The 26,729-nt window shown below is 51.0% G+C and overlaps 9 protein-coding genes across 9 annotated transcripts; 7 read left to right on the forward strand and 2 right to left on the reverse strand.

Moving 5' to 3' along the window:
• Positions 1-348: 348 nt before the first annotated feature.
• On the reverse strand, positions 349-2,051 carry M436DRAFT_48595 (seven-hairpin glycosidase; the record flags this gene model as incomplete). Its single annotated transcript, XM_013571154.1, has 3 exons — positions 349-1,164; positions 1,203-1,494; positions 1,543-2,051. The coding sequence occupies 3 exons, from the start codon at positions 2,049-2,051 to the stop codon at positions 349-351; spliced, it is 1,617 nt and encodes a 538-aa protein (XP_013426608.1).
• Positions 2,052-2,828: 777 nt separating this feature from the next.
• M436DRAFT_48804 (dolichyl glycosyltransferase) lies at positions 2,829-4,639 on the forward strand (the record flags this gene model as incomplete). Its single annotated transcript, XM_013571191.1, has 7 exons — positions 2,829-2,905; positions 2,955-3,033; positions 3,087-3,280; positions 3,330-3,823; positions 3,870-4,009; positions 4,063-4,373; positions 4,429-4,639. The coding sequence occupies 7 exons, from the start codon at positions 2,829-2,831 to the stop codon at positions 4,637-4,639; spliced, it is 1,506 nt and encodes a 501-aa protein (XP_013426645.1).
• A 1,102-nt stretch (positions 4,640-5,741) lies between these two features.
• M436DRAFT_73401 (uncharacterized protein) lies at positions 5,742-8,949 on the forward strand (the record flags this gene model as incomplete). The annotated part of the gene is made up of 8 exons (XM_013571354.1): positions 5,742-5,744; positions 5,781-5,846; positions 5,903-5,961; positions 6,013-6,031; positions 6,090-6,155; positions 6,208-6,327; positions 6,378-7,825; positions 7,875-8,949. The coding sequence occupies 8 exons, from the start codon at positions 5,742-5,744 to the stop codon at positions 8,947-8,949; spliced, it is 2,856 nt and encodes a 951-aa protein (XP_013426808.1).
• Positions 8,950-10,537: 1,588 nt separating this feature from the next.
• M436DRAFT_47985 (uncharacterized protein) lies at positions 10,538-12,907 on the forward strand (the record flags this gene model as incomplete). The annotated part of the gene is made up of 1 exon (XM_013571059.1): positions 10,538-12,907. One exon carries the CDS (start codon positions 10,538-10,540, stop codon positions 12,905-12,907), a length of 2,370 nt encoding a protein of 789 aa, XP_013426513.1.
• Positions 12,908-13,995: 1,088 nt separating this feature from the next.
• Positions 13,996-15,883, forward strand: M436DRAFT_82544 (deoxyribodipyrimidine photo-lyase; the record flags this gene model as incomplete). The annotated part of the gene is made up of 2 exons (XM_013571355.1): positions 13,996-15,250; positions 15,501-15,883. 2 exons carry the CDS (start codon positions 13,996-13,998, stop codon positions 15,881-15,883), a joined length of 1,638 nt encoding a protein of 545 aa, XP_013426809.1.
• A 614-nt stretch (positions 15,884-16,497) lies between these two features.
• M436DRAFT_64442 (uncharacterized protein) lies at positions 16,498-17,483 on the forward strand (the record flags this gene model as incomplete). The annotated part of the gene is made up of 3 exons (XM_013571250.1): positions 16,498-16,916; positions 16,970-17,186; positions 17,400-17,483. 3 exons carry the CDS (start codon positions 16,498-16,500, stop codon positions 17,481-17,483), a joined length of 720 nt encoding a protein of 239 aa, XP_013426704.1.
• Positions 17,484-17,537: 54 nt separating this feature from the next.
• Positions 17,538-17,801, forward strand: M436DRAFT_48240 (uncharacterized protein; the record flags this gene model as incomplete). Its single annotated transcript, XM_013571100.1, has 1 exon — positions 17,538-17,801. A coding segment is annotated over one exon (264 nt), but the record flags the coding sequence as incomplete, so codon positions are not given.
• A 2,696-nt stretch (positions 17,802-20,497) lies between these two features.
• Positions 20,498-21,907, forward strand: M436DRAFT_73404 (uncharacterized protein; the record flags this gene model as incomplete). Its single annotated transcript, XM_013571356.1, has 2 exons — positions 20,498-20,568; positions 20,620-21,907. 2 exons carry the CDS (start codon positions 20,498-20,500, stop codon positions 21,905-21,907), a joined length of 1,359 nt encoding a protein of 452 aa, XP_013426810.1.
• Positions 21,908-23,031: 1,124 nt separating this feature from the next.
• M436DRAFT_73405 (ATP-citrate synthase (ATP-citrate (pro-S-)-lyase)) lies at positions 23,032-25,140 on the reverse strand (the record flags this gene model as incomplete). The annotated part of the gene is made up of 3 exons (XM_013571357.1): positions 23,032-23,109; positions 23,164-24,615; positions 24,673-25,140. The coding sequence occupies 3 exons, from the start codon at positions 25,138-25,140 to the stop codon at positions 23,032-23,034; spliced, it is 1,998 nt and encodes a 665-aa protein (XP_013426811.1).
• Between the last annotated feature and the right edge of the window lie 1,589 nt (positions 25,141-26,729).

Below are 26,729 nucleotides of genomic sequence, written 5' to 3' on the forward strand. Positions count from 1 at the left end.
GGCAAGAGCGCGGTTGTTGTACCGGATCGTGTTGCTGGGTCTCCCCGTTGGAGAGATGCAGGTGTGCAATAGGCGTCTGCAGTAGACCTGTCATATCACGTAGATCGACCTTGCAGTTCTTGTTACCTGTATCTTATCACAATCTTGTATCAGTTTTGTGGTTTCTGGAGGTCCCTGGCGTGAAGATGCAGGTGCTGATTGGTCGAGTAGCCCGGTTGGTTGCTCAAAAAGTCGAGAAACCCATCTTCGCGCTTCCAATGAGAATTGAACTTCTGGCTGAGATAATTTTCATTGGTGCTCTTTCTATGAATTCCAGGAGTGATGTATCCTTTCAAATGTTTGTGTCGCTCAATCCTGTGGCCTGCGCAGGGGATGAGCCTCGGTGTTTAGCACCCACGAGTCTAGGTTTACGAGATCTGGCTCGCTAAAAATGAGGTAGAAGTACTTCAATGTCTCTCCTGTCCAGAAGCTCTCCATAGTGTCCGTGAGTTGGGATTGCTCGTCACGCACATCTTGGACAACGGCATATGCGATGTCGGTCTTCGCGTGCGAATCAATGGCCTTGAACATCTGCCATGCCTTGTCTTGCCACGTCTTGTCACCAGTGATGCGATACATGTAGAACACAGATTCGATAGCCTCCGGGCGGAGGTAATAGCGGGAGTCGACAACCTTTGCGAAACCGAGTGGGAGTCTTCCTTTGTCGATGATCTTTTGCGCTTGTTCTTTGAGAGACCTCGTGCTGGTGTCAAGAACACGATGGACAGCCATTATAAGACCCTTGTACCATCTTTCTTCGGACCATTTGCAGTCCTCGTCATCAGTACAAGGTATAGCTTCGAAAATCTCGGGCATCATTCCACTCGGGGTTTGTTGATAGGCCCACACACAGCCATCTGTCAATCGTTGTGCTGTGAGGATGTCTTCTGGTGTGTTGAAGATTTTGGCGCCTAGAGCGACCATGCCTCCAACGAAGCAAGTAAGATGCTGGCCCTCGTTCTTTCGATCATAACCTGCACCGATTTGTCTTACAGAACCGGAGATGAGAAGATCCAAATTGCCAGGGTTCAGGGGCCTGTAGAACAGATGCTCTTTAGCCACAGCCATACTCTTTTCGTACATGTTCCGAGTCTGTTTGTCCCTGCCATTGAGAAGAAGGTATTGCTGTGGTAGTCAGTTAGTGTGTGATGAGAACAGAACACAAGTAAGCGAACCTTGGGGAAATATTCGTAAAGCGAGTCGGCCATAGCACCAAGTGTGAATTGCCTGTCGTTTGTGAAGTCTAGATCGTGAGCATTTAAAGATACCGGCCACATGCCAGGAAGTCTAGTGGTATTCTGTGATTGTTCGAAAGCATTCATGATCCTCTGGATAGCATCATAGTACTTCGGATCACCACTCAGCTGAGTCAATCGGGTGAACTCAAGGGAGAGCGACCCTATATCGGCAGAAAGTGCATTAGACGGCGCGTGTTGCAGCTCTCCTTTGGCGGCCCTGAATAGGATGTAAGTCGTGATTAGAAACTACGCTGGAAGCACTTACTTCAACCATTTCCAGGACCCAACCACCGGCATACTGTTCTTGGTGTCGAACGAGGCATACAGCATGTCGCCAAGTTCGATTGCTTTCGCTAGCAAGATTGGGTACTTCTCGCCGCTCAAATCGTACGCACTCAGCAGACCACCCACATAGCGAATGGTTGTCTCGAACACACTAATCGTTGGCGAAGGAGACGTGGTAAAATCAAGGTACTCGAGTGCCCCAACAGCCGTCTCGAACTCTTTCTTCATTCCCATAATCCAGAGAGTATCAAGCGTGTCGACCAGCGTTGCACCCCAACCTCCGAATCCGTTCTTGTAACCTCCGGACAGCGGTCGGACCTCATCTTGCAACCAAGCATTTTTCTTGTATCCGTTCCAGGAGTGCTTGAAGCTGTTCTTGATAGCTGCCAGTCTCTTTTGTCTCTTGTATCTCTCCACTGGTGATTCTTTGCCAAACTTGTGTTGAATAGGTGGGATCTGGGCAGGTGGTCCGTTCGGAAGCGGAATCATTGGCGAGTTCAACGGCCATTGTCGAGGCAGGGTGTTCCAGCTAAAGTTTGGTGGTAATGGAGAGGCTTCCTTTGGCGCAGGTGGTGGAGGTGGTGTCCAGGAGTCCTGCTCTAGAAGATTGAAAACGAGTGATAGTGTTATACAGATCAGAATACAGGTAAGAATCCATCTGCGCGAGATGGAGATCATAATCAATGCTCAAGAATATATGGAAAAAGGCGAAAAAGAGGGTATATAATGAAGGAGGGGTAGAATTGACAGTAATGATAATGATATAGAAACACAGACAAGGAAAGACAGCTCGGATGAGGCTGTGGTCGAGAATGTCGAGGGAAACAGAGGCAGCAAAGGACCTTCTTCCAGTCTGCGACTTACATGCTTCTGCTGCTCCCCTGAAAGCTGAAACGCCGATCCACCTTGGCAGGGTACATTACGTAGTTGTTGCGCAGAGTGAGAAGCTGCTCTGTGTGAGCGAGCAACGTTTCTGAGGAAAGCGCGTCTCTCTATACATGTTCGCGTTCATGGATGTAATCGTAGGTCTTTAGTAGGATTGATGGAATCGGCAAACGGCACCCGTCACACAAGACTCCTCGCCGAGTCTCGGCGGTTATACTTTTGGAGCAAAGCCAAGCGCTTTGGTCCGACCTCGCGCGTCCGCGTGTACATGGCGCGTTTGATCGTCTCCACGTGACAGAGATCTGGCCAATTCATCGACAGAGCCTCATGGTGCAAGCAAAGGTAGACTTGACCGTATTGAAGTGACGATAACAGGCAACAATGTCGGATCTATATCCATCGCTCACACAGTGTGCAGTTGTTGCTACAGCTTTCAAGATCTTGCTGTGGCCAGCATAGTAGGCAAAATGTACTGATTTGATCCACCACCCCCTGACATGAATGCAGCAAATCGACAGATTTCGAGGTACATCGCAATTGGTTGGCAATCACCAACTCTCTCCCAGTGAAAGATTGGTACTATGAGGTGAGTGTCTCTCGTGTTTCATGGCCTTGATATTGTCCTGAACAGCATATCAGAAAACATCAGAATGGACACTCGACTATCCCCCTTTCTTTGCAGCATTCGAATGGTGCATGTCCCATGTTGCCCAATTTTTTGATACAGACATGCTTCAAGTGAAGAACCTTGGGCACTCGAGTTGGCAAACAGTGTACTTCCAAAGAGCCACCGTAATCTCGACTGAATTGGTGCTTCTCTACGCTCTCCAGCTGTATGTTCCAACGCTATTGAGTCGAATAAACGATCACTAAACAGTCCAGATATGTCCGTGGCGCACCCATCACCGCTAAGAAAACTTCTCACGCGGCTGCGATCTCTATCCTTCTGTCTCCTGGTCTGCTCATTATCGATCACATCCACTTCCAGTACAATGGCTTCATGTACGGCATTCTTATCCTCTCGATCGTCTTGGCACGTAGACAATCAGGGCTCCTGGCCAGCGGCATCACGTTCGCCGTTTTGCTTTGCTTCAAGCACATCTACCTGTACTTGGCACCGGCATACTTTGTCTTCCTGCTTCGTGTGTATTGCCTCGACCCTAGATCGTGGTTCAGAATCCGTTTTGGCAAATGTGTCAAGCTTGGACTTGGAATCGGCATCGTCTTTGGACTTGCTTTTGGACCATTTGTGTACTGGAACCAGCTTGATCAACTCTTGAGTCGCCTGTTCCCCTTCTCGCGAGGACTTTGTCATGCTTACTGGGCTCCAAATGTCTGGGCGTTGTACTCATTCGCCGATAGAATCTTGATCTACTGTAAGTTGTCTTCTATAGAAGTACGGATTATATCTAACATGAATAGTGGCACCATACTTCAATCTATCTGTCAATCGAGAGGCTATTAACAGTGTTACGCGCGGACTGGTTGGAGATACATCGTTTGCTGTACTTCCTGATATTTCTCCCAGGATGACGTTCGTGTTGACTCTGGCAGCACAAATAGTAAGTCGTTTCAGCCCGAAGGTCAGAGGACGATCTGGCTAACTTGTATGTAGCCGGCACTTGTCAAACTTTTCTTCCGACCAACTTGGGATACTTTCGTGGGAGCTTTGACACTCTGCGGATACGCATCCTTTTTGTTCGGCTGGCATGTCCACGAGAAGGCGGTCCTGCTGGTAATCATCCCGTTCAGCCTGATCGCGCTCAAAGATCGCAGATATCTCGGAGCATTCAGGCCTCTTGCAGTTTCCGGTCATGTCTCTCTTTTCCCGCTGCTGTTCACGGCCCAGGAATTCCCCATCAAGACGATCTACACCATCTTTTGGCTGGTGGCACTTCTAATGGCATTTGATCAGCTCGCTCCAGCGTAAGTTTTGCCCAACAACTCGATTGAAACATAGGTATATTGACAATTGATGTAGCTCTTCACGGCCGAGAGTGTTCTTGCTCGACCGCTTCTCGTTTGTATACATTGCCGTGGCAATCCCACTCATCGCATATTGCTCGCTATTCCACCAGCTGGCATTTGGTGCAAAGTATGAGTTCCTGCCGCTCATGTTCACAAGCTCGTACTGTGCGATGGGAGTGGTATCAAGTTGGATCAGTTTTTTGATCGTGTACTTTACTTCATAAGTAACATAGACTTGAAAAGATAGGGGTCGCTTTGATGATCCTCTTTTCCACTCAGAAGCCTCGAGAAGGCGGCCATACATTGTTGCATGGGGCTTTTGTGAAGGTGAGCAGGGTTGTGCTTCTCGTAATGGCTTGATACTATTGTGCCGCACGAAAAATGGTATCAGAGGACAGGCCAGCAAGCCATTGCTCATAAATTCGAGTCTGATCTGAGGAAATTAATCTGTTCGATGAAGCTGCATGATGTGAGAGAATGCACGGCTGCAGAAAGAAGGTGGTCGGCCATGACACTTAGACTTCTTGGAGGACCGGACTGTAGGAGATAATGTGGGTTCGATTCGACCTTGATATTAACAGGAAGAAGCTCCACGGCTGATTTTAGCAGTTCATCATCACCACTATGCGACTCGCACGATTTACGCGACCAGAACGAGTCCAAATGTGGCTGTTGCTGTAGAACTGGCGATGTACAGATTCAAATGACGACCTCGAGCAGATGACGGAGCATGGCAAGGGAAGCTGGCGTTGCGAAGGAAAAGTCGCTATGTTCGGGCCGAGCCGTTCCCAGCCTTTGGAACGCGACCAGAGCAATACTAGAATGGCTGCTCATGGTCCCGGAGGAAGTGGCCTTCCCCAGGCCTTCACAGATCATGGCCTTGGTTGTTGCAAAGCTTTGCTCCCTCTTCTTCACTCCTTCCTTCTCGCCGACTGCGACACTTGGTTCTCTCCAAACGGCTCTCATACCTTCAGCACTCTCTCAGCCACCATCCCCGCAGACCCTCTCGGACCTTCTGAAGCCTCGTCCATAATTTACTGCGCGTGGTACCCGCGTCTGCCGCAGCAATATCTTCCTCGTCGACCGACACCCGCTCCGGTCGCGACAGCCAACCACCGTACCTTGGATGAGTCCTGGCCATACACCACGCGTTAATTGAGGACGGCATTGGCTCCACTTTCGCATGCGACAAGATCACAACCACTAGATCCAGACACCCCGCTGTGTCCACGCTCATCCCGGCACGCTCGCTCTTCGCGTTCTTCTTCCTTGGCTTCACGCCCGAATCACATACACCACTCCCATCATGGTTCGCTATCCCCAGCCATGGCACGTGAAGGCTGGACTAGACTTACCATGTTCCAGGTCCTCTACAAGCGGAAGCCGGTGACGATGATACCGGCCCCTGCCAAAATCGACAACAACGCCGAGGTCCGTACACCTGCTCGGGTCTATATCTGTCTGCCTCCTAACACAATCCCATACAGGTCTGGGTTATGCCAAAATCAGGCGAAGTCTTTACAGACTATGAATCCTATCTGTCTCGGTATGCTACCTCTTGATCCTCCCTCGCAGCCCAAGACTAACTCGATGATAGCTTCGAGTTCTACAACCGAGTACGCCACTCTTGACCCGAACACACCTCTCATGACCACACTCTAATTGTCACCTCAGAAAAAGTTCACAGATGCCGTCAATGGCAAGTCCGGCTTGACCTTCTTTGCCGCCATCGACTTTGAGGTAGGCCACCTCCTGGCTATGCACAAGATGTTGGAAACTCACACACATACAGAACAACAGCTCGAGCGACATTGACAAGATCTTTCCTGACGCCCTGCGCGACCCCATCTTGAGAAAGGTCCAGTTCTCAGACATCTCCCGTATAGATGAGCTGGTGTCTTTCGTCTATGAAGTGCGTATTGTGGCAGTGATACCTCGTGTTTCGGACACTAATTCGTGCAGGAATTCCGCAGCGAGTTCTTCCCCGGCGAGGAAGTCAGCGTCTCTCTCGATAATGGCGACCAGTTCGAGGGCGTCATTCGCGAAAAGGCAAAGTTCCCCCAACTACTCAACCCTGATGGCTCCATCCAGCGCGCCGCCTTCTCTCGCTATTTTGTCAAGCTCAACGACGAACGTGGTGAAGAAGCTCTGTTGGAAGACAAGAACATAAAGAGAAACCGCAAGCTCTTCACCAAGCAAAACCTAAGGTCCTTCTTGAAGAGCTCGATACAGCGCGACATGTTCACGGGTGCACCGTGGCTGGTTAAAGAGCATCTCGCAAGGCATTACAGATTGCCCATGGAAATTCCTTCCCATCTCGCTCAACGCATGCAAGCATCACCTCAACCTGGCCAGCCTCGCCAACCACAAGGCACCTCGATCTTCAACAAAGTCAATGGTCGTAAGGGAAAGAATCTCACAATTGGAGACTTTGAGCACGACGGTTCGCTGCAAGGGTATACAACTCCGCCGCTCAACGGCTCCAGATTTCCTGGTTATCACGCAGCTGCAATCAAGACAGAGCCCCAGAAGCCTACTCCCGCCCCCATCAAATATCCTATCGAAGATCTGGACGTTCCTGCGAGGAAGAACGATCTTGTCCGCCCTGACCTGAAATTCATCACATCGCAGAACCCTGGTGAAGGCGAAGTCCGAATGGAATACGTAGGTCCCTTACTGGAAATCTGGAACACTCTCAACGTACACTCCGAGGTGCTTGTCTTGGATGCCTTTACCTTTGACGATTTTGTTGAAGCAATCAAGTTTACTTCCGACGAGGTTACATGCGAGTTGCTTGAAGAAGCACACTGCGCAGTACTTAAAACAATCGTCAACGAGGAAGGCACTCTACAAGTCACTCTTCCTGATATGGTTGAAGATGAGTCTTCCGACGAAGAGATGGACGAAAGTGAGCCAGCTACTCCCATCTTGGACGCGCCTGCACATGCCACGAGAAGTCGCATGAGCAACATCAGTAATGTTGCGCCCGAAGAGTCGAATGGCAGATCCAGCAGAACCCCTGCCGAAGGCCGTCATCGTCCGCATCGCACTCCTGAACTGTTGGCAAGCTACGGTTGGGTCGAACGTCTCAAGGCTCGTGATTTTGCTAACGGTGGCTGGCAAACTATCATGGCGGGTCTTCTCTATCAACTGTCACTGAACCCTCGCCAGAAGGCCGAATGCGACAAGGTCTTGTCCAAACTCGTGCCATTGGATGAAGACCCAAGTCAGGAGAGTGTTCGAATCAACTACATTCGTATGGAGATCAACCTTCGCATTTCTGCATTACAACTTATCACCTTGCTTTGCGTTAGCACAAAGTCTGTGAGAGGTTACCTCGAGGAGATGAGTGAGGAACAAACCAAGATCCGTAAGGAAAAGCTCGAGCATCAAAAGGCGAAGAAAGAAAGGTATGTCTATCTGTCAACAATTTATGACCGCCAGCTGACCGTCGAACAGTGTCGCAAAATTGGGCGACCTTGAGACTCAAAAGAAGATTTTGCTCCCAGATAACCTCCCGGACTCACCCAAAGAGGAGCACCCCGATCCTATGGATATCAGCATGAGTCACGTCGACGATACTGTAGACACGGTGGACCTCGCCACCTCGGATGCCGAGGAAGAAGGCGGCCGTTCTCTTCGACGCGGCAACGAGCGAAAGCGCAAGCGTGACGAAGATGCGGCTCGACGCGAGAAGCAGCGCGAAGAGAAGAAGGCAAAGACGAACCCGAAACAGTCCAAGGAATTCACTAAGCTGCTGAAAGACATCGACAAGCTCAAGGTCGAAATCTCGAAGCGCGAGAAGGAGATTGCAATCTGCGACGAAAAACTCCGCGAGGCTAACTGTCAGCGAACCAAGGTGCTCGGAAGAGATAGATTCTGGAATCGCTACTACTGGTTTGAGCGCAATGGCATGCCTGTTACTGGACTCACCGATGGCAGCACTGGCAGTTATGGTTATGCCAACGCGCGTATCTGGGTTCAGGGTCCTGACGAAATGGAACGCTTGGGTTTTATCGACTTGCCTGAAGATCTGCAACGCACCTACATTCAAGATCACGGACTGTCTGTTCCCGATCGAAAATCCAAGGAAGAAGGCGCTACTAGCCTGAGAACTGCTAACGAATGGGGATACTACGACGACCCGGAGACTATTGCCTTGTTGCTCAGCTGGTTCGACGAGCGTGGTGCCAGAGAAAAGGCACTGCGCAAGGAGATGACTGCTTGGCAAGAGCCCATCACTGGTCAAATGCGCGCTCTGAAGACGCATCTGGACAGTATCAACCAGGAGGACGTGGACGATGAGCCCGTCACACGCGTGTCAACCAGAAAGAAGACGTACGTCGATGTTGAAGCATCTAGTCAACGTTGTCTCAGATGGAGAAACTTGACAGCTATCAACAAGATTGGCCATCTGCATTCGGAACAACCCAAGCCCAAGGAGAAGAAGGGCAAAAAGGAAGCTAAGGGTGTCGCCAAAGTCGTCAACAAGGGCAAGCCCACCACCAGACAAGGAACGAAGTATGGCAAATAGACGGTCGATTGTGTTTGCTTTTGTTGGTATTCTTATATAGGAGTTTCGGCATGGAGCATGTACAAGTATTTCATTCACAGGAGCATAGCGAGATGGTCATGAAAAGCGGCGCAGGGATTTGCCGGAGGGGAAAAGCGTGGCAAGACTTGCTTGAGTACAGCATAAACACGAAGTCGATAGCTTTTGATGAAGCAGCTCTTGCGCTGTTGGACCAATGAACGAACTGAATATGAAACATCTTTCTACGTCTCGGAAGTGTGACGATTCTGCTCGTGATACATACGGACCCCAGTCTTGAGCTTGGCCGGAGAACAGGAGAGAAGCAGTGTCTTGCCTCTTGATTCAAACCTGACTTGGACAAAAACGCGTCCAGATTGCATGTGAAACGGAAAAGTGGGCTAGCAAAAGGGTTTTCATATTGTTATATTAAGACACGAACTGTGAAGAGCAAATGAGGTGATGAGTCTTTCCAAAAGGGATGAGCACATGCAATTGATTGGCGTTAAGCCGTGTCAATTTGCTGTTTCCCCAGAAGGGAAACTGTATTTGGAAAGATTGGGGATTCGAGCAAACACGCGACACAAGATTGAGCGCTGCAGAGGGACAGACTGGACAGGTCGGGAGTGCGAGACGATGGGAGCACGTTCATGCAAGACGCTGTATAACAATGCAGGCAGTAGGGACCCCTTTCTTGTTCGGCACATTAACGTGTGCTTAAAGCGCGTTTGGGCCTTCTGGAAAAACAGAGTTTACGGAGGCTTAAAAGATGGGGACCCGTCTCAGAGGCGCACGGACGGCTTTCCTGTTCCTGACGATCGTTCTCAGTGTAGGTATCAACGGTTGTTACACAAGAGAGCGGCGTTGGTGGTCGAACAAGAGACGGAGCCGTGTTGCACAGTCCGCTGATTCTGTCCGAGGCGTGTACTCGTTATCTACGGCTCCAGAGGCGAGACAAGCAGGGAAAAGTCGTCGTGCTGCGCTGGTAGAAGCGCTGAGGAGAAGGTCTGTGTGGATGTAATTTCCTTTGGGCTAAGCATGCCGAGTTGTCGCAGCATCGGCTCAACGCCGTCTCTCGCCCTCTTCCTTGCCCTCTTCTTCTTCACGCGCTGCTCGATTATTCCAGTCGATCTCGTCCTGTCACTCGCTTCATTCTTTCGCCCTTCTTCTTTCTTCCCTTTACCTTCGCTTTGCGGCTTCCCTTCGTTGCTACGACTTGTTTAATTGCGCCGCCCGACCTATCAATCCCCCCCCCCCTCGTGGCTTGAGTCTTGACCAGGCAGCCTCAATCTGATACAGGGACAATTCAACGTCACATCAAGAGGAGGACACGCATTTGCTCCAGCTGTATATATTACGAGCTTTTGAATTGGATAAACCTGGAACATATACCCTTTTAATTACGCCCGCCCGCTACAGACCTAGCACGTCTACTCCGGCCAGCGACAAGTCCCTGCTAGAACTCTCGAGTTCCCGTCCGCGTACTCCCCAATCTCCTGGTCCCATTCCTACCTGAGAAATGCAGGTGTCAGAGGCTCCCTCGGGCCAGCCCAAGTTCCATCGGCCAACCCAGTCCTTTTCGACTTTGGGTATGACCAGTGACAACCTGGGTTTCTCGCACAGCGCTTTCACAACCAACCAACCCTCTATTTCTAGCTACTCGGACCGCCACCGCACAAACATTCCGTCCATCAACACTGGCCGTATGTCCAACATGGCCTCCCAAGCTGAACAGACTCCTGGCACTGCTCTCGACATGAACTACACTCCTCTTCTCCCCTCGAATCTTCTGATTGGCAGCCCCTTCCAACCTCAATCGCCCTCTGCTTTCGCTTCTCCTGGTTTCCAGAGCTTCTCTAGCTTTCCTCCGCAGCCTCAGCGCCAACAGCAGCAGCACAACCAGTATCAGCAGCAACAGAACCCTGCCATGTCTCCTCCCATGTACGCTGGCATGATGTCGCCTCCTCAGATGCACGCCCAGATGTACCAGGGTCCTCAGTCCCCCACTCTTGGCTACAACCCTCTGAACAACCAATCGCTCAACGGCTTGTCTACTGCTCCTCTGGGTATCGCTCCTGGCTTAATGTCGAGCTCTAGCAGGACCGTCTACCTGGGCAACATCCCCTCGGACACATCTGCAGAAGAGATTCTCAGCCATGTGCGCAGCGGGCAGATTGAGTCGGTCCGTCTTCTTCCCGACAAGAACTGTGCCTTCATCTCCTTCCTCGACGGCAGCTCAGCTACACACTTCCACTCGGATGCCATTCTGAAAAAGCTGTGCATCAAGGGCCAGGATATCAAGATTGGCTGGGGCAAGCCTTCATCGGTCCCTACGTCAGTCGCTCTTGCCGTACAGCAGTCGGGCGCATCCCGCAACGTCTATCTTGGTAACCTGCCCGAGGAAGTTTCCGAGGACGAGCTCAGAGAGGATCTGGCCAAGTACGGTCCCATTGACACTGTCAAGATCGTTAGAGAGAAGGCTATTGGATTCGTTCACTTCCTGTCAATTGGCAACGCTATCAAGGCTGTTTCTCAGCTTCCCCAGGAGTCCAAGTGGCAGCCTCCGCGTCGTGTTTACTACGGTAAGGATCGTTGCGCTTATGTTTCCAAGACACAACAGCAGAACGCCGCTCAGTACCTCGGAATCGCCCCTGGTTACGCACACGTGTTGAACAACGCCGACCGTGATCTTATCTCGAACGCTTTGGCCCAGCAATCTGTGGCTGCCGCTGCCGTCGCTACTACTGCTGGTGGCGTAAACAACCTGGGCAACCGCACGGTCTACTTGGGCAACATCCACCCCGAGACCACCATTGAGGAGATTTGCAATGTTGTCAGAGGTGGTCTTCTGCACCATATTCGCTACATTCCCGACAAGCACATTTGCTTCGTCACTTTCATCGACCCTACTTCTGCTGCTTCCTTCTTTGCTCTCTCCAACTTGCAAGGCCTGATGATCCACAACAGACGTCTGAAGATCGGCTGGGGCAAGCACTCCGGCGCGCTCCCTCCTGCTATTGCTCTCGCTGTCAGTGGCGGTGCTTCGCGCAATGTTTACATTGGCAACCTTGACGAAACCTGGACCGAGGAGCGTCTTCGTCAAGACTTCTCCGAGTATGGCGAAATCGAGCTGGTCAACACTCTGCGTGAGAAGAGCTGCGCCTTTGTCAACTTCACAAACATCGCCAATGCCATCAAGGCTATTGAGGCTGTTCGCAGCAAGGACGAGTACAAGCGTTTCAAGGTCAACTTTGGCAAGGATCGCTGTGGAAACCCTCCTCGTCAGGCAGTCGCAAACGGCCAGGGACAATCTCAGCAAGAAGGCACACAATCGCCCAGCCCTGTCAGTGGCATGCGTGGCCAGAACTCCATTTCTCCTAGCGCAGGCGCATCGAACAACTATAACCCTCTTCAGGGACCCACCGCTTCGACCATCCTCAACGCTGGAGCCAACAACCCTCTGGCCATGTACCTCGCTGCTGCATCGCAAGTTCAATCTCAGCCTTCATCTTCGCCGAACGAGATTAGCCCTCAGTTCACACAGTTGAGTCTGTCACAACCCCAGCAACAGCAGCAACAGCAACAGATGACCACCCAGCAAGCCTTCTACAGCGGAGACTCCAACATGCCCACACGATCCACCGCACTCGAGGCGCCTTCACACTTTGGTCACCACGCCACTCACTCCGTAAACTTGAGCAATGGTCTCTCGAACGGTTTCGGTGGCGGTAGTGGTGGTAACGGCATGCATGCCAGCCAGAACAGCGCCGCAAGAGGACAGCATTCTCGCACCGTCAGCTTGCCTGTTTTCTCCCAGCCTCAGCCTCAGCACATTCACCAACAGACCTTTGCCGGTCTAGGTGCAGGTATTGGTGGATTTGGCAACAGCAACCCATACGGCTTGGCCATTTCTGCTGAGCGTGGTCTGCCTGGCTGGGAAGAGGAAGAGCCTGCCATTTGAAAGACAGAAAAACGGCTGATACGAACGAAAAGATCTACCTATTGAAGTTCTACATCTTTTGATTATTGAGGGCGCCTAGTCCGCCTACTAATCCTTTACTTACCTATATTCGTTCCTCTCTCCTTTCTTTTCAAATTGTTTTTTACTCTACAGGTTCTTCTTTATACCTCCATTCTTTTACACTTCTCTTTTCTTCTTCTTTGCAGTTGCACAACCTAATCTCGAAACTCTTTCTCATTCGCCTAATTGTTCTTCTTTTCTTTTCAAACATGTATTTGTATGCCTTTACATCTTCTTGCGATGCATGTTCTCGCAAAACAGACCCCAAATTGCTTCTTGTCGGTGTTTGAGGTGGGAAAGAACAAAATATTACTATAAAGGAACACTGCCAGGTCCGTCTGTTCACATTGAGAGACGCTTGTCTCGTGTATGCACGACTAGGATCTGTAATGAAAGGAACATTCATCAAATACTTTCTCAACGGCCGAGGAATTTGATATTCTAGAAGAGAAAAGTGTGTAATTCCTTGTGTGAGGCATGGTTCGATACTTGCTGGTCCATAATTCTGCGGTATAGCGAGCTGATCGAAGGTTCATCGAACCAGCCCCTCGAGCAGTTCTCTTGGCAGGACAAGGTTTGGCTCGTGCACAATGACGCACTGGATCTTCCTCTTTGAGATCAGCCACGAGATCTTGATTCCGATCTTCTTGCAAGAGCGAAACACATTGGCATGATGGATCGAATTGATCAGAAAAAAAATGTAGGCGTAAGAGATTGCAGGAGTACTGTTCTGCTCCCGAATTCGTGTAGTGCTCTGGCATTCTGGTAAGTTTCGCGACAGCCAACTCTCCCAGGACCTCTGCTTCGTGTCGACGAGCATCTACTGTATCAGCCTCCTTGAGGACAAATCGGGAACTCGATCTTTATCGAACATGACGTCGAAGACTTTACTCAGGCACCGTTTCCCTGACACTGGCAGATGTGTTTACTCAACTCGATCCTCAATATGCATAAGAGGAGCCAGGCCTTCCTTCCTCTCAATCAGTCAATTGCCCAATTTTCACCTTACACGAACTTTTTCTGGCACCATGTCGAAACGCGCACATCCTCACGATGCTCATCCGAGCGATCACTCGGCAATCTACAATGAAGATCTCAAGCATCCTTCGCCGAAGCGCGCAAAGCAGATTGACGAGCACTCGCCCTTTGTCTCTCTAGAGAAGGCCATCGCGGAGCAGAAAACCGATCATTCGGTTCGCAACGTGTTGCACTGGTTTAGATCCAAGGATGTACGAGCAGACGACAATCGCGCACTCTATGCTGCGTCGCAAAAGGCAAAAGAGGGGGATGGACACTTGATCACCATGTACCTGTACAGCCCCGAGGACCTCGAATGGCACGGTACAAGTCCTGCTCGATCTGACTTCCTGTTGGAGTCGCTTTCGTTGCTGCAGAAGCAGTTGCGTGAGAAGAATATCCCAATGGCTGTTGTGACAGCTGAAGAAAGAGCGGACAAGACGGACAAAGTCATTGAGTTCATCAAGGATAACGACATCTCGCACGTGTATGGAAACTACGAGTACGAGGTTGATGAGACGCGCCGTGACATCAAGGTCACGCACCATATTCAGGAAGAGAAGGACGTGTCCATTGAGCTCCTGCACGACCAGACGGTTCTCGAACCCGGACTACTCAAGACTGGTTCCAGGACACCCATGAAAGTCTTTACACCCTACCACAAAGCCTGGCTCGCAGAGACGAAAGAGAACCCAGAGCATCTCGATCTCGTAGGGCCTCCCGAGGCGAACGACAAGTCTGCTCTCGACAAGCTCAAGAGTCTGTTCGATTCCAAGATGCCCTCCTTACCTGAAAGCAAAGACTTCATCAGCGACGAAGAGAGGAAACGTATCCGTGGACTCTGGCCTGCAGGTCACGAAGCAGGTATTGACCGCCTGCAACACTTCCTCAACGAAAAGGTATCTGAATACGCCGACCACCGCTCCGAACCAGCCAGAGACCCTTCCTCTCGCCTATCAGCATACTTCTCCGCCGGAGTCATCAGCGTACGGGAAGCCCTGGCTGCTGCAAAGAAACACAACAACAACAAACACTTTGACGAGGGCTCCTCTGGCATTGCTTCTTGGGTCCGCGAAATTGTATTCAGAGAGTTTTACCGTCAGGTTCTTGTGGCTATTCCTCATAACGCTATGAACTTGCCTCAGAATCTCAAGTTTGATCATGTGCATTGGGAAGACGATGAGGAGGGTTGGGAGAAGTGGTGTCAGGGCAAGACTGGTGTTCCGTGGGTTGATGCAGGAATGCGACAGCTGAACACAGAAGCTTGTAAGTACAATAGCCCCCTCTTGATGTGCTGAAGCTCTCACCGTTACACACCAGCGGAGCTGGAGCTATCAAAATGCACAGTCCTTTTCAGCTGGGAGACAGGTCCACAGAGAGTCATTGATATCAAGGCTCTCCATGGATTTTTCCAGTTCACCAAGGCACTGTGCATTTTGACAGCTACAAGCGTAGCATGCCTTTACACACGGGAATAGCTCACTCAAATTTCACAATAACTAACCTCGCATCCCAGACATGCACAACCGCCTCCGCATGAACACCGCCTCCTACCTAACCGCCAACCTCCTCATCGACTACCGCCGCGGCGAACGCTACTTCGCCACCCACCTCATCGACTGGGATCTCTCCAACAACACCCAAGGCTGGGAGCCGTCCTACACCGTATTCAACCCCATCGCTCAAGCCGAAAAGTGCGACAAAAATGGCGATTATATCAGGAAATGGGTTCCTGAGTTGAAAGATCTAAATGGTAAGGATATCTTTGATCCGTATGGCAGGTTGGGCAAAGCAGAGTTTGAGAAGTTGGGATATCCGAAGCCGCATGTGGATTTCAGCGAGAGTAAGCAGAGAGCGGTTCAGAGGTTCAAGAAGGATTTGGCCGAAGCTGATGTTTGAGTCTTTGATGGGTGCATAGGGGACATTGTTGTAGGTATGTTTGCAACTGTCGCATTCGAGTATGCCTTTCGCTTAATGATCTTGACGTACCTCAGCTGAGGTACCCATTAGCTGTGCCAGAAAGGCGTTGACTGGCAGTCGGCCAATGGGATTCCCTCCCAGCACAGATGAAACAGGAATGCATTGGTGCTTGGCAGAGACAGTGCTGGGATGAGCTGCGCAGCTGAGGGAGACCCGCACACTGCACACCCATCTCGTTTTCTACGAGCTCCATAAGCTACGACGCTCGGCCAATCTATATCATGTTCCATTGGAAACAACGTATTCTGAATGTTGCGTGTATTTTGATGGAAACACTATCAGCGAGCGCCTGGATAGGTATCGAGGCACTTCTACTCATTTGTTACATCCGCTCAAGTCGCTATACCGCAGCACAAGTATCTTCAGGAAGTAAATCACGCGTTTTAGACTCAGCCCCCGTCAGCTATGTCACAAGAGGAAGAAGAATCCGCAAGCAAGTCTATAAAAGCTTCGCATTCTGTTCATCTGCTATCACCAATTCATCTTCTTCATCTTCATTCCCACTTACTTCGAAATAATTCGACACCAACGCAATGAGGTCCTCTCTTCGTGGCATGCGAGGCCGTTTCATCGTTATCGTTCCCATTTTGGTTATCCTGTCACCTCTCCCACAGGCGAATGCCCAGTACTTCATCCATTCTCTCAGCATTGGAGAGTCCTTATGCAATTCTGACGTCGTGGCGGGAACCATGATCTCGGTTGCATGGACTGTCGACAACATCAGTGTTACCGGCAACGATACCTGCTGGTTGGCCATCCGTCCCACATGGAACACTGTTGACGACAACGCATACGTGAATGGTGTTCATATAAAGTGCTCATTCACCTCCACCAATATCAACATTCCCCTTACGCCTTTCGATAAGGATTTACCGTTCAATGGAAGTACATACTCTGTCAGGCTGATATCTCCCGCTCCCAACAATATCATGTTGGATTCTTGCCCTTTCTCGTAAGTGACTAAGCTATCTGAGTGCTTTCAATAGCTTGCTGAAAGAAGTCTAGGATCCAAGCACAAGGATGGCAGCCGCCGTTGAGTGAGTCCGATAGACTTGCACAACAAGCAAACGTTCTTGCAAACCAGGCCAACCAAGCTACTCGGACGAGCACCATCATCGGTGGTCTTGGTCTCGCGGTGGCTCTCCTCGCGGCCTTCCTTGGGGCTTATCTAGCACACTACTTGCAGCAGCGAAGACCACGACCGGTGGCTTTGTCAAACGTGGTATGAGGAGAATCACCTCGGTAAAACCCATCTTGTATGCCTGACAAGACATTCTGCTCTTGTTGTTATGACGTCCGCTATCGATACGCAGTAACGATCTTTCTTATGTCTTGTTATTCGCTTTGCCTCTGCTATGCTGTTCATCGGGTGTCTTGTTTCCTACCTGTTTTCCGATCTGTGTCACTGTACTCGATTATGCTTTATTCTTCTTAGTGCAGACGAGCTAGACGTCAGAAATCGATGGTTTCTACGGTTCAACAAGACCCCGGTGTCATGACTCAATGGTTTGATGTGTGATGTCCGGAGAGCAGAGAACGTAATTTGCAAAGGTACATATGAGGATCAGAATGTGTTTCAAGCACATACGGCCACAGTCAGCTGAAAACTGGGCATCCCGTCCGCTCTGCCATACATAAGCAGTTGAACGGCAGATTAGTACTACGGTGGGTGACCACGTGGGAATCCCTGCTGCTGTATGTTTTGCGTTCGCCTGTTTGCTCCTGGTCCAAGATTCTTTTTCTCGTCTGCGTGAACGTGGACTACTTTCCGAGGGAGAGCAAAAAAAAAGTCTCGTGTCTGTGGAAAATCATGACTTGGAGAGAAGGACCATATTAAGCGATACGCCTAGCAAGCATGAGCATGTTTATGAGGTTGACGCTCTGTTTGGTAAATGCTTCAGAAGACACAGCGTAGCAGGCATGACTGCAGAGAGGGAGCAGGGCATCGAGAATCATCTCTCAGGGGTATGCAAGTGGCAGGAAGTATGCTCGAGGAAAGGTGATGCTCGGTTCTTGACAGGATATCAAGAAATGGGATAAGCAAACCCTCAATGCAAGGTATTCGCTATGGGCAACACGAAGACTTCGGTAACGAAGAACGGAGCTGAATGGAAGCTTGAGTTGAACAAAGCATCCTCCCAATGCTTGATGCAGAGGCATGTTACCAGGCAAGACGAGCCGCCCATACAACAACAAGACAAGTACTTGAACACACATGCTGGCCCTCAAGAGCATGTATCAAATGCCCGATATAGCGAACATGCAGAACTTTTCAGGTGGTGCAGAGTTTTTCTTCTTCAAAGCCCGGCCATAGGCCAGGAAAACAATTGATGAAAAAAAGGAAATAGGCCTGTCAGAAGTCCGCCAACGCCCACCCAGTCAAGCCGACCGAAGCCAGACACTCAAAAGGGTCGAGATCATCACCATCGAGGCCGGAGCCAAGATACCAGGTATCACTCTAGGGCATCGGGGATGTAGCTCATCCGCCAGGTTGGAGTTCTGTGGCTCTTTTGAAGAGTTCAGATAAAAGAAGCTTACTTTAGAAATGATTCTATCTGTTATGGGGGTCAGTAACATGCTCTAGAAGGTCATTGATATAAACCAGGGAGTGGTAGAACGTACGAAGTAAAGTCGACTAATGAGAGAAGGAGGAGGGCGAGGTAGAACGCTGTTATATACAGACTGAGAGGGCCTGTGCACGCTGGCGTTTGCTCTGTTTGACTGGCAGAGTTTTCTGATCAACTGAAGTGGTCCTGACAGTGTGTCGTGATATAATATACGCCTAGGGGGAGTGAAGCTTGGGGATGCGCTTCGGGATTTTGGCAGCACTCTTCAACCACCACATTGTTTTTCGCTTCGAATATTGTATTATCCGTGCTCACAGTACTTTTGAACGTACCTACAGTGGCAGTTGGAGAAAAGAAATGGTTGTGGTGGCTCATACCGGCGGGCAAATTTCTGAGAAGACTTTGCTGGCCGAGAGATCACACCCACTGCAAGCAGTTTCATGTTGTCTGCCAATCATGTTGTCTGCCAATACTGCGCATATGAGTACCTCACTTGGAACACGCTTTCACGGTGTATCTAGGTTTAAAAACGTATAAGCCTACCTCCAGCTTATGGGAGTGTCGTGGTGATCTTCACTTTCGGCGTCGTCGGGTGAGGCTGAATGATGAAGTGGAAACGAGACAACATGTCTTGTCTGTTCTTTTCGAAGTCGTGTCCTGCTATAATTCGGCGGTCTCAGAGTGTGCAGATTTACTATCCGAATCCCTATAGAGATGCATGGTGATGTTCGGATCGGGTTCGCGTCCAAGGAGATAGACGCTTTGGTGGATTTTCTCCAAGTCTCCTGGTTGCTCGAAGTCACCCTGCCCTTGCGGCCCTCCTCCAGTACCATCGACTCCTAATTCCCACACACCACTTGAGAGAACTAGTTCGAGTTCTCTGCGCCTCCGGCAACTGCTATACGCTCCGTTTTGCTGTCTCGCATAGTGTTTGTACGAAATGGTCTGGCTCGTCAGAGTAGAACATCTTTCCAATGCAACTGCAGTGCTTGTATCAATGGAGACAACAAGAAAGCGGTTATTCCACATCTACAACTGTTAAACTACATGCCGTGCACCAAGATTCATACCATTCTTTCTAAGCGTACGTTATGCACTGCTGATCGACACAACATAGCAGAAATCAATGTGGTCGCTGCATAACATCGACGTCGATGCTCACAAAGCTAGTGGTAGGTATCACCCTGGTCCGCAGCAGCCACACGTTGAGAACACTCGACCCAAGCCATGATGATCATGATGCTCGTCGACAAGATTGCCGAACTTCCATCACACGTGTTGATGATGGCTCCGGACATCCCCTGAGTGACGATGAGTGGACAGAGTTCCTGCAGCTACCGAAGACGTGCGCGTACCTGTCTGACGACGAGACTAAAAACATGTTCCAGAGTTAGGACACGCGTCTGGAGCGGTCAGGTCTTCACAGCTGTTCCGCTGTTGCCGTCTGCGGCAGAGATTCTGCAAATGTACAGAATCCTGAGGTTTTGCCGTAGCTGTCTACTGGATGCGCTCACGATGACAAGTTGCGGACTTGTAGGCTATAGGAATGCACAGCCACTTCAAAAATGCAAATCTAGTTGTGAAAACATCGTCAGAATACCTCTCACTGTGGTCACCACTCGGATCTGGATGGCAATATGCATTCCTATAGCTAAGCGGTACTAGTCTTTCGCATGCGAGAGATCCTAAAGTCGATCACACATCCTAAGAACCACCCACTACGGCTCGCGATGGATTCGTGGATTTCTTGGAAAGAGCTTGGTAAAGCTTGACACTGTGGCTTTGCCATGTCTGCCCGGCCGGAGATGCCGCGACTGCGGGGGGTCACGATGACTTCATAGTTTCCTGAGAACAATTGAAAGTCAACAAAAGCCTCAAGGTCGCCGTTTGCTTGTTCAATTCCCCCTCATCTTTTCACTTCGAGTTTTGCCAATCATCACACAGGCAATTCAAAAGTACCTTCATAATGTCGCACGACACCAAAGTTCAGCAGCATGGTGAGAACCATGACATCCCCAATGAGCACCAGGTCTCAAGGTAAGATCAAGCACCCATGATCAGAAGGCCAATTGCTAACAGCCAACTCAGACCCGGAGCTTGGCTGCCTACGGATCACCGTACTCACCACGAGTGGCTTGGTGAGCAGGTCAAGAACGCACACAAACACAAGAAGCCTTTGATTCCTGTCCTCCAAGAATTCAAGGAGTTCATTGAGAGCACACCCAGAGTGTACATGTACTTCACTGCCATGTTCCAAGAAGTTCCCTACAAGCATGTCTACAAGAGGGATCCCACCGGACGCAAGCAGATTCGTGACTACGAGCACATGCTCGAGGTTCTCAACCACGTCTTCGGCTCTGCCCCTGTCTGGACCGACTCTGCCCAAGCAGTTGGTATGGTTGGTGTGCCAATGTGCGCCATCTTGGACTACCCCATGTCCACTCCTTCTGGCCACGCCGCCTTCCTCGACCCCGAGGTCAACAAGATGCTCAAGAAGGTTCTTAACGAGTGGGGCAAGTTCCTCATGTCGCCCGAGTCCGCTGGTGTGCTCCACGAGGGCAAGACCGGCTGGTTCGGCGAAACTGGAACTTCGGACATGATGTCTGTTGCCAACGCTCCTTACAAGACCAACCACAAGTTCGAGGACTTCTTCGTCTGTGACACCAGCAAGAAGCACTACGGTTACACTTCGTGGGACAACTTCTTCACCAGACACTTCAAGGATGAGGTCCGTCCCATTGACAGCCCCGATGACGACAACGTCATCAACAACGCCTGTGAGAGTAAGACCTTCCAAGTCCAGGAGGGTGCAAAGCTCAGAGACAGATTCTGGATCAAGGGCCAGCCTTACAGTGTCAGAGACATGCTCGCCAACGACAGCTTGGCCGAGCAGTTCGCCGACTGCACCGTCTACCAGGCCTTCCTGTCTGCCCTTTCTTACCACCGCTGGCACGCTCCCGTCAGCGGCACCGTCAAGAAGGCTTACGTCCAGGACGGCACATACTTCAGCGAGCCTCTGTTCGAAGGTCTCGGTGACCCCAACACTAAGGAGATCGACGCACACGGTATCTCGACTGGTCAAGGTTACCTGAGCGCCCTCGCCACAAGAGCCATCATCTTCATCGAGGCCGACAACCCCGCCATTGGCCTCATGGCCTTCATCGGTATCGGCATGGACGAAGTCTCGACCTGTGAGATCACCGTCAAGGAGGGTGACCACATCAAGAAGGGTCAGGAGACTGGTATGTTCCACTTCGGTGGTTCATCTCACTGCTTGCTGTTCCGCAAGGGCGTCAAGCTCAGTGGCTTCCCCCAGCCCGGCAAGTCGGAGAACGTCCCCGTTCGCAGCAAGCTCGCTACCGTTCAGTCGAACTAGAGTGTGGTCACAAAATATTCATGATTTCAGAGATGTAGTTTAACGAGTAATGGAACCTCCTTCAATCTTAGAATCGATCCACTCGTCATAGTGCCCGAGACGACTGACGTGTGCGACATCCAACGAAACTTGTCATCTTCGTTCTGGAAAATATTGTGCAGTTTCATAGCTAGGTCGAAGTGTTCATAGATGGATAAACGCAACACCTATTCAGAGTTCAAATCTTCAAAGGCGCTTTGTGAGTATGTACATAGCATTTTTTGCTATGCCTGGCATGCGGTTCGAAATTCCCCTGCCGCGATCGATGAGATTTTATCCTGCATACCTACACTGCTGGAGCATCACATTATAGTCTACTCATACAGTGCTGCAGAGACTGACAACGATGCCTCCACTTCGATACTCATGCTCAATCGTCAGGATCATGTATGCTCGATGTCGAAGCTTCATGAAGGCCGCTCAAAGGGCATGGCGTAAAGATCTTGGGCTCATCATCATCATCATCATTATCCAGCATCTCCAGTGTTTCCAGTGATTCTTCAGCATTTCCAGCATGTCCAACAACCAGCGACAGGCAGCAGCCCGTTTTCTCAAACCTAGAAGCAATGCCTGGTACCTTGTGCGGATGCTTCTAGGCCCGAGTTAGGTAGTCGTCAGTAGGGAAGTGAGCTGCATCATGAAGACTTTTGGTTCAGCATCGATCCTGGTCAGGGAGGTTGTCATTAGAGTGGAAGCTTTTTGGACGTGCTTCTAAGTCGAGTGTTGTGGTGAAAAAGTCGAGATGGAAAGTCACTCTTGCGATTCCTCGGTCGTTGAGCTTCGATGTTGGATGTTGTATGAGACGCTCCCAGATTTACAAGTACAAAGTATGTAACAAACATACGGTAATATACGACAGGGCGTGGGATCTGAGAAAGACTGATTTGAAATGTGACGCTTGAACGTTGATCATTATATTGTGGGTGGGTGATGGGAGGCATTACACAAAACTCCCCGGACCATGCGAGAACGAAGAAAAAAGCCATAACCCCAGGTCTGTAAAAGTTGAAAGAAAGAAAAAGCTCCACACATAAACCCAAACTGTTGTTTCCCTTCTCTTTGGTATCATTTTTGTTTCAATCTTTTTAAACAGAGACCTCGACACGGCCCTCGTTTCCGGGGGCGCCGCCGCTGAGGCTGGGGAGGAGGTAGGTGATGTCGTCCTGGAGATGTTGTTAGTGATGGGTTTGGAAAAGTGAGTGCAGAAAATAGCTTACCCAAGGGTGACGGTAGAGACCAGTGCGCAGTCTCTTCTGGTCGAGGAAATGGGCAATGAGACCGATCGAACGACCAAGGACGAACAGACCGTTGAGAACACCCATCTTGAGGTAGTCCTCGGCCTCCTCAGCAGTGAAGGCACCGCAGTTGCGGACAAGGTCGACGAAGGCGACAGCAACGGCACCGTCAACGTTGAGAATCAGGTTGTCCTTCTTGGAGGTGGTGACGGACTCGACGGCCAGGGCGTAGTCGAGGAGGGGAGTGCGGGGGAAGTTGGCCTTGACGTACTCCTTGACGAGCGAGACACGGAGATCGGGGTTGTTGCGCGACTTGACACGGTGACCAATACCGGGAATGAGCTTGTTCTCCTTGCGCATGGTGTCGACGAAGTCACGGGGAGAGAGACCCTTGTCGTAGGCCTTGGTGAACTCCTCAGCGGCACCGTCGAGGGCACCACCGAAACGAGAACCGATGGTCAAAAGACCAGCAACGAGCGAGGAAATGAGATCCTTGCCGGCACGGGTGGTGATGATGGTGTTCATGGCACCAGAAACGGCAGGACCGTGATCGGCAGTAAGCATGAGAACCATCTCAAGGAACTTGCTGGCAAAGTCGGGCAGACGGCGGCGGAACCACAGGAGGGACATGACACCACCGATACCGATGTTCTCTTTGAAGACATCGGAGATGGGCATACCGGCGTAGAGGAGCTCCTGACCACGGTCATCGGAAATGGTGGAGATGAAGGCAGCGGGCTTACGGATGAGACCGAGCTCCTGGGCCCACGAGTAGTCGATGGGGATTTTGGGCACGGCGGGCTCAGACTGGGGCTGGATGGTGCCGTCGGCGACGAGCTTCTTGTAAAGGTCGGCAAGAACCTTGGGCATGTCCTCGAAAGTGTCGGGAACGTAGAAACCGGCATCCTTCATCGACTTGTTCTTCATGGCAGCAGTCTCGAGCTGGGAGTTGGCGAACGAACCAGCGTGACCGAACTGCACCTCGGTCTTGAGCATGCTGGCAACGGTACCAATGGCCCAGGCGACGATGGGCTTCTTGATCTGACCGTTCTTGACGGCTTCAATGACGCGGTACTCCTCAACACCACCGACCTCACCGAGAAGGAGGAGGATCTTGGTGTTGGGGTCCTGCTCGTAACGGAGCAAGTGGTCAATGAAAGTAGTACCGGGGTATCTGTCACCACCGATGGCGACACCCTCGCAAACACCGTTGGTAGTCTGCTCAATGATGTTGTTGAGCTCGTTGGACATACCACCGGACTTGGAAACGTAAGAAACGGCACCAGAGCGGTAGAGCTTGGAGGCAACAATGTTGTCCATCATACCACCAGTGTTACCGATTTTGAAAGCACCGGGCTTGATACCACCGACAGTGGCGGGGCCAATGATGGTGACACCCTTCTTGGCAGCGACGTGGAGAATCTCACGAGCGCGCTATTCTTGTGTCAGACAATCGTTGCGACTGATTATTACGGCTGGCAGAAAACTTACTCTCTCGGGAACACCCTCAGCAATGATGGCAATGGTCTTGATTTGAGGGTACTCCATGAGCTCCATGGTGCTCTGGTAGACGGAACGCGAGGAAGCAAAGTTGACGACGGTGTCAACATCGTCGTGCTTGCCGACAGCCTTCTCGGTGCTCTGGTAAACGGGGAGAAGAGTCTCGCTGGTGCCCCAGTACATCTTGCTGACGAACTGGCCACCGAAGGTGTAGATGATACCGGCGACCGAGGGAACCTTTCTCTTGCAGATGAAGTCAAAGTCAAGCATGCCCTGGACAGCCTTGGGCTGCAGACCGTAGACGAAACATCTCGTCTTGGGGTGGAACAGAGTGTGGGAAGGAGTAGGGCTCAATGCTCTGCTGGGGGCAGCGAAGCGGGTGATGTTGTCGTTGGGCTGGCTGGCTCCATTGGCTGAGGTAGAGGCAGTAGCCGGGGTGGATGTGGTTGCGGAAACCATTGTGAAAGCTGCGAGTGCTGTGTCAGTAGGGTCGCTCGCAACGAGGAGCTTTAGAAAGGAGGAGGAGAAGCGGTGGAGAGGAAGACGGACAACGAGACACGTGAGCAACTTGCTGGCTTCAAGCTTTGGTGAATGCTGCAAATGCGATGCTGGAGCAATGCGGTGCAAGATTGAAGCTGTAGATGTGCAGGGGAAGGCGATTGAGAGATTGCTGGGATGGAAGATGGGGGTGTGCAAAGCTTGCCAAAGCTGACTCGGCAGTACGACAATAATTCAGAGCTCACTTACAGTTATATCAAAAGCGACAACAAGAGGAAGGAAGGAGGGAGAAGAGAGGAAAGGCCGAACGAGCAGAAGATAGATGACCACAAGGGAGATGAGCAGGTCGGGACGAGGCAGGAGCAGAGGTAAGACTTGTCGAGCAGAGCAATATTGTTCGACTCGTCGCAGATGCGCGCTTTGCTGAGGCGCCTTCAACCGCAGGGCAAAGTCCGAGAGGTGCAGGGGTCCGGTTGAGGTTAGCGTGGTCCGGTCGCCGGTGCCTAGGTATGCTTTTTTGGCGCAGCCGTTGCGTTTCTGGGTTGATGTGGGTTGGAAATTCCCCGACGAAGCCGATGTGTTTTGCTGTGACAGCTTGTGCACGGCTCTCCTCAAACTTCCCGACTCCGGCCGCGAGCCACGCCAGAAAATCGTACCATCATCAATTTCCCCCTTCATCTGCTGCGTGTATTGGGCAAGGCTTGCGGCAATTGTTGGTAACACTGTGTCGAAACTCTGCGAGACATCCAACAGCCGTAGCAAAGCGCTGAGTGAGCGGCGTCGTCAGCGGCAGCGAGATGTGCAGTGTGGATATCTCGATTCTCGACAGACGACCGGGCCGAGTCGCGGCTGCTGGCTGCTGTTGCACGACGGCCATCTGCGGGTTTCCGTGCCTCTCTGGAGGTCTTGACTCTTGCGTGTTCGACGTGTCCTCTTTCTGTTTCATTTCGAAGCTCTCTCCGCAATACCCCTGTATAAAATTAGCATTATCAGCATAATCAGCCCACTCACCACTATTTCCCAGCCCTTTTGCGTTGCGGGATCGGCGTTTTTGTCGACTCAACGGCTGCGCTAACACGCCCCGCCCACGCTAGTAGGAGCTCACCGTCTGCACCCTTCTGCGGCCACCTGGAGCCAAGACCCGACAATATTCTCCTCGATCTCGTCCACAGCTCCCCTCCTCAAAGAGTGCTCTCCCGAATCCATCCAGCTCAAGTCTCCGACACCTTCTCTGCTCCATCTCCTCCAATTGGCGTCTCCTTGATTGTGTGATACCCACCTCTTCGGACTTTTTCGCCCTCACAAATCCCCCCAGCCCACCAGGTAAGCATCCGTCAAACAAGCTCCCAGTACCAGCATCTTGCCCATGTATCCAAAATTGGCTCTCGGCGAACAAAGGTGATTCGTCGATACATTGCCCGTCGGACTTTTGCAAGTCTCCTGGTCAATGTCTCGCATATCACTTCCGTGCGCCGTGCCTGTATCTCCCAACTCTTGTTGAGCCGAAAGCACACGACTTGTTGCCGCGAGCCATTCCCCATTGCATCGCT

Source organism: Aureobasidium namibiae (assembly GCF_000721765.1).
Source record: "Aureobasidium namibiae CBS 147.97 unplaced genomic scaffold scaffold_10, whole genome shotgun sequence".
Classification (NCBI taxonomy): domain Eukaryota; kingdom Fungi; phylum Ascomycota; class Dothideomycetes; order Dothideales; family Saccotheciaceae; genus Aureobasidium; species Aureobasidium namibiae.